The sequence below is a fragment of the Micropterus salmoides genome, unplaced genomic scaffold (genome assembly GCF_014851395.1).
Source record: "Micropterus salmoides isolate LMB-PRFRI ecotype aquatic unplaced genomic scaffold, ASM1485139v1 Ms_hic_scaffold_12, whole genome shotgun sequence".
NCBI classification, from domain to species: Eukaryota; Metazoa; Chordata; class Actinopteri; order Centrarchiformes; family Centrarchidae; genus Micropterus; species Micropterus salmoides.
Window position 1 is genome coordinate 11,027,341 of NW_024040263.1, and position 6,312 is coordinate 11,033,652.

Sequence of the window (6,312 nt, forward strand, 5' to 3'; positions counted from 1 at the left end):
CCGTTGAGGCTCCAGGGCATCCGCATACTGAACTACATCGAAGACTGGCTCGTCCTGGCCCAGTCTCGAGAGTTAGCGGTTCGGCATCGAGATGTCATCCTCGCCCACCTCCAGCGTTTGGGGCTACGGCTCAACGCAAAGAAGAGTGTGCTGACGACGCCCACCCAATGGACTACGTTCCAAGGGGTGGTATGGGACTCAACGACGATGCGGGCTCACCTGTCTCCCGCACGCGTCGAGTCCGTTTTGTCCACTTTGGCCATTTTGATCTGTCTCCGAACAATTATTTCAACAGACGCCTCACTCGTGGGGTGAGGTGCGATCATGGACGGCCGCGTTGCGAAAGGCTCCTGGCAGGAGCATCATTTCTCTTGGCACATAAATTGCCTGGAAATGTTGGCAGTTTTCAGAGCTCTGAGGAGTTTTCTGCCCGCTCTCCGCAGTCGCCACGTCCTTGTCAGGACCGACAACACGGCGGTGGTGGCCTATTTGAATCACCGTTGGGGTCTGCGCTAGCGCCCGTTATGCAAACTGGCACATCAGATCCTCCTGTGGTCCCAGCAGAGACTGCTGTCCCTCAGAGCGACATACGTCCCTAGGACCCAGAATCAGGGAGCAGACCTGCTGTCGAGACAGGGGCTGAGGCCCGGGGAATGGGGACTCCACCCCGAGGTGGTGGAGTTATTATGCGAAAGGTTCGGCCCCATAGACGTGGACTTGTTTGCGTCTCGGGAGACTACGCACTGTCCCCTGTGGTTCTCCCTCTCACCCCCAGCCCCGCTAGGGCTGGATGCCATGGTGCAGACATGGCCGAGGCTGCGTCTGTATGCGTTTCCCCCAGTCGCTCTGCTCCCGGGGGGTTCTGGAGCTGGTCCATCAGGACGGTGTCAGCCTACTGCTGGTAGCCCCGTTTTGGCCGCCCCGTTTTGGCCGGCCCGAGTGTGGTTCTCGGACATAATATCGCTCCTCGAGGGCCCGCCATGGCTCCCACTTGGGACCTGGCCGTGGATCTCGAAGCGCTGGCTGAGGCCCCCTTCGAACCCCTGGAGTCGGCTGAGGCCAAACACCTGACCCTTAAGATGACCTTTCTCCTCGCTATCACCTCTCTGAGGAGGGTGGGGGATCTCCAGGCACTTTCGATTTCTCCTCAATGCCTGGAGTTTGCCCCGGGGAGGGTCAGAGCCATCCTGCACCCCAGTCCAGGCTATGTCCCTAAGGTTCCGTCCAGAAGCAGAGCGTTGCTTCACGAGGATGGGAGACTTCATCTGCTCTGCCCTGTCAGAGCACTGAGTATTTACACTCTGAGGTCTTCCCGGTGGAGGAAAGCAGACCAGTTGCTGGTGTGTTTCGGGTCCCCCAAGGCTGGGCTCCCCGCTTCTAAACACACCATCAGCAACTGGATCGTTCAGACTATTTCCCTGGCCTATCAGGTGCGCGGTTAGCCTTCACCTATGGCCGTAAGGGCGCACTCTACTAAAGGCATGGCGGCCTCTAGGGCCCTCCTCGCAGGGGCGTCACTCCAGGATTTGTGTGACGCAGCTGGCTGGGCCACCCCTCACACTTTCATCCGGTTTTACAGTCTGGACCTTCCTTCTGCACTCGGCACCCGGCACCCGTGCGCTCTCCTCCTAGTCGTGCCGTCAGGTTCTGCACGCTGGGGGGCAGGTGGGGTTTCGGCGCGGCCTAAGTGGGTATCTCGTTCCCATAGTGTCGTTGCCGGCGCAGTTCGAGTTTCCTCGAAGGGGAACGTCTCGGGTTACGTATGTAACTGCGTCGGTACTGCAATACTGCATCGGTCCGCCACACCTAACCCCGCCTGGAGTGCCTTGCTTCATAGAAAGGGCTAATGTGTCCTGTGTGCCGGCGTGCTTATATACCCCTCCGGTTACGCCGTCACACACTACCGTTCTAGTAACACCAATAGGATTGGAGTAGTTTCATTCATAGTTCAGCCCTGCCACGCCCAGAGGCATTCCCATTGTGTCGTCACCGATGCAGTGTCTCGTTCCCCTTCTCGGGGAACAAGGGTTACATACATAACCCGAGATGGCAGCTTATTACAAGAAAAACTTTAGACTTTTGTATACAGTCAAGTTCACAAACACCTCTGTTCTGACTAAAGTAATCTCTGAGCCCAACATATACAGTACAGATACTGTATGTATCTTACATACTGCACAGGCTACAGTACATCCTAATTACAACATACAGTGAACATAATCTACCACAGTGCTTGAGCAAATTTCCCCACAGCGAAATGTAACTGTCTTAGAAAAATAAATACCGTCAAGGTCCTGCTCCTCACTCCCCTGGGGACAAAGCCTGTCACAACACGACTTAACACTTATCTCTTCAAAGACACTTACACAGACACCATCCTCTCACGCTATTACTGTCTCTTCCCCACAAGTTCTCTTTCCTGGAGCTTTAGATCACATAAATTCATCACTTCTATTACCCACAGCAGAGATGCTGACAGCAGGTTTAATAGCCTTAAATTGACTTCTTCCAAACATAGCATGACGTCTTTTGTACTTTACAGTACTTCTGACATAAAGTCACGCATATATACACAAATGCAATAAAAATATGGAAAATTAGATGATAAGTAGAGGTAATATCTGCAGGTCTGGATACAGAGGGCCACAAAGAAATGGCCTCTGTTAGTGATATATTATTATTATAATATGTGACATTATTCAATTGTTAATACTGACGCAACAATTTGTGAGCAGCATTTTATTGTTAAAGCTAGTGGATTGAGGTGTGTGTCAATGAATCAGAGGGGTTGTGAGATCATTCCTTTTTTGGTATTTTCATTAATGTTGTTATTTCTGTGCAATAATGGATACTTTTACTTCTGTAGGGTTCAAAAAGTTAAACAAATGAAACCATCACCATTAGAGGAGAAATGTCTCTTTGGTGGAACTGCTCACCACTCTGAAATGTGACAACCACACACTGTTTTCTTTTAAACAGGTCAAAAACAACAAACATTGTTGATACATGTTTGATATTTAATAATTAATTGTATTTGGCTAGCTTATTATATGATTTTTATGGAAAAACTTACCTTTATAGCTGTGAAATAAATGTATTAGAGTAGAAAGTACAATATTTCCCCTGAAATGTTTTGGAGTAGATCTATCATAAAATGAAAATATCCAAGTAAAAGAAAAGAACCTAAAAGTAGAGAACTTGATCAAACTCCATCACTGAGTTTCAAACATCATCATATTTAATCTCCTATTGATGTTTAGCTGTTGTGTGTGTGTGTGTGTGTGTGTGTGTGTGTGTGTGTGTGTGTGTGTGTGGTGGAGTAAAAGCATGTATTTGTTGTGTCCTCTGGCTCTTCCTGTCACTATAATCAGTAATAATCAGTATTTTAATTTCAAAAGCACCAAATAATATTTGTTTGAGTTTTATTGATATTTTTTATTTTTTTTATTTTTTTGAGTGTTGAATTGCCTCTACCAACAAACACTTCTTTGATTCTTTCATATTCCTTCAGACTTTTTTCAAGTGAAACTAAGTGGTGCCTCTCAGTCATTGCCATTACTGTCTTATGTCAGCTTCATGATGTCTTGTTTTTCTTCTTAGGTTTGGGGTTAAGGCAATAAAGAGAAGTGCATGTTTGCTAAGCATACCTGCACAGCATGTAATTAACTAAGAGGGGCTTCTTTATCTTTCTTTTTTTTTAAGTGTAAGGAGATTTCTTCAAACGCACAATTTACTGGATACGATTGGCTGTCACAGGATGTTGCAGTATATAAATGGAATCCATGTTAGAGATGAAGTAGATTACTTTGAATCCCTGCAGAGATACATCTCCAGACGGTCTCTGCACCACAAAAAAAGGTGAGGAGGAAACAATTTTTTCTCTGTTAGTAGCCTAATCCTGCTGATATTATAGGACTTGTAGCTTATTTAATAAAGGCAATGAAGAAATTAATTTTATTATATGTTCTATTATACATTTTTCTCTAGGAACAATCATGATAAAACTATTGGTGCTCATGGTGTGCCTGCTGGCCACTATTTTGGCTGCTCCTGTAAGTCCCTTCTAAACATGATTTGTTGTTTAGTCAACCAACTGAGGCTTTTTTAAAGATTTAAAACAGTGTTTAAAATCAGGAAAAAATGTATAATGTCATTGCAGCTTCCTCATCTCACTTTCTTTGTTCAGGTCCCGGGGAGTGAAAGCAATGAGGAAAAAGTAAGACTTTAGCTTTTCTTTGAGGTTTCTGTGTCTGTTTGCCCTGGCATGTCATACCATGTTTTTGTCATGTCATCAAATGTACAGTATGATAGGCGTCTGACAAAGAGAGGATAATTGGCTTAATTGCAGCACATGTCTGAAGATGTCTGGTATTTCTTCAGCAGGTTGCGGCACATGCTAATGAGGCCCTGAGGTGGATGGAGATATACAGGCTGTACCAGCAGCAGGTAGTGGGGGTTCATTGTAGTTTCAGAAAAAAATAAGAAATTAAAGAAATCTAAATCATCTGCTCATTACTTCATATAGTTTGCCATTAATCATTAATTATAATCAATCTGTATTTTTTCAGGGATTAGTTGGAAACCCATTCTTGCCTGCTGCTGTAAGTTTATGTCTTGTTAGACTCTAACATGAGTTTTAATTAGATTATGGAGTTTGTGTGTGTTATTCATGAACCATTGATTTGTTTAGGCTGGTCCAGCTGTGGCAGCAGTGGTAAGTATACTTGCAGCACTGCAGCATCTAACCCATAAAGGTTCAATATGCTGTTTAAGTTAAAAGACCTCTATTTATGCAGGTGGATGCTGCACCAGCCCAGCCAGCTCATGTCCCCCCTCTAGCTCCCGTTGCTGATGGAGATGCATCAGAGGAGACAGAGGTGAGCATCTTCATACAAAACGGAACTGAAATATTGTCTTTTCACACTTAATATAAATAAACTACAAATATAGACCTGTTTGTTGATATGTTTCTTCTTGGCAAATGGCACTTATATTCTACAGAAGGTGCCAAAAAAGCATACAGTACATTATGACTTGCCATGCATGAACAATAAAAACACCCTGTTGGATCTACACTGAGTTGATAACACATGGGTTGAGGCTACCTGTGAACAGCATTTAGGCAGCAAATTAGCATTCGGAGATTCATAAAAGGAAATGGGTGAATGTCTCCGATGTTGTGTTTCAGTTTGGAGCTCTGCCTTAAAAAAAGATCTGCAGTGCAATTTTTTCCCTGTCTCCTTCACACAGGATGGCAACCCTGCCCCTGCTGCCCCCCTAAACTCTGATGAGGTAGAGGAGGCCGAGGAGGTGGAGGCAGCAGAGGCTGAACCAGCTGTGACTGAAGCAGCACCAGCGGAGCCTGGAGTAGACCCTGCAGCAGTCGAGCCAGCTGTGGTTGACATCCCTGTAGATGCTGCACCAGTTGACGCTGCTGCTGATGTGGATGTGCCTCCTGTTGATGTGGTTCCTGTTGACGTTGCCCCTGAGGTGGCTGTTGATGCTGGTGCTGGCCCACTGGCAGCTGAGACTGACATGACTGGAGTGGTAGCGGATCCCGCTGCACTGTAGTTATCTTCCTCTTGTTTCCAGCCTAAGTACTCCTCTGTTAGCAGTTAGAATAATAGCTAGAAACATCAATGGGTGATGTAGTTGCAGCAAAAACAAATGAAAAAGCTGTGGCATATTGAATAGAGTGAAGAAAATAATCTGTTATGCTCTTTTTTCAGCAAAACAATTAAAGTATGTTCAGAATTCAGTTAACAACTGGACAATCAAATGTTTCTTTGTGTTCTTCTTTCTGTCTTTAATTGCAATTAATTAGTCAGGAGTGTGCACACAAGAAAAAAATATGTCTTTCAGGACTTTAGGGATGCACAGGTGTTACTAACATCAATGATGGCTCTGTAAATAAGTCATAACAGAGTGAGAGAATGCACAATACCAGAACCCTGAAAGTAAAGCAGCTAAATGACCATAATTTATTTTGTTATCAACACCTGTGCTTTTACTACTGTGACATGTCAAAATGTCTTCTATGAAAAGGCCTACACTATCAAATAAAGCACATGGTATCTCAAACATGCTGTAGCTGAGGACAAGCGTGCTCCCACCACCGCAAACACACAACAAAAACATACGCAGATGATAATTATAACTACATTTCTTTCTTTTTCTTTATTTCTCATGCAGATTACCATCTAATTGAGATTTGCATATTTATTACATGAATATAAAGAAAGAAAATGCTATACTATGTACTTAATTGTTTTGACTTTCAATATACAGCACAGCCACTTCAAATGACTGTAC

At 44.6% G+C, this 6,312-nt stretch overlaps 1 protein-coding gene across 2 annotated transcripts; it reads left to right on the forward strand.

Annotated features, from left to right (window-relative positions):
* The first annotated feature begins 3,778 nt into the window (after positions 1-3,778).
* enam (enamelin) lies at positions 3,779-5,768 on the forward strand. 2 transcript variants are annotated; one of them, XM_038714829.1, is made up of 8 exons: positions 3,779-3,858; positions 3,988-4,052; positions 4,187-4,216; positions 4,384-4,446; positions 4,569-4,601; positions 4,691-4,714; positions 4,797-4,877; positions 5,251-5,768. In XM_038714829.1, the coding sequence occupies exons 2-8, from the start codon at positions 3,996-3,998 to the stop codon at positions 5,569-5,571; spliced, it is 609 nt and encodes a 202-aa protein (XP_038570757.1). In that variant the 5' UTR covers positions 3,779-3,858; positions 3,988-3,995; the 3' UTR covers positions 5,572-5,768. The 2 variants fall into 2 exon arrangements, with proteins under 2 accessions (XP_038570757.1, XP_038570756.1); XM_038714828.1 differs by having other exon boundaries at positions 3,782-3,858; positions 4,381-4,446.
* Positions 5,769-6,312: the final 544 nt, after the last annotated feature.

Bases quoted from the DNA above. Each gene is read 5' to 3' on its own strand.
- enam (XM_038714828.1), top strand. From the start codon at position 3,996: ATGATAAAACTATTGGTGCTCATGGTGTGCCTGCTGGCCACTATTTTG. The intron at 4,053-4,186 runs GTAAGTCCCTTC...TTCTTTGTTCAG, and splicing joins CCACTATTTTGGCTGCTCCT to GTCCCGGGGAGTGAAAGCAA. The intron at 4,878-5,250 runs GTGAGCATCTTC...TCCTTCACACAG, and splicing joins ATGCATCAGAGGAGACAGAG to GATGGCAACCCTGCCCCTGC.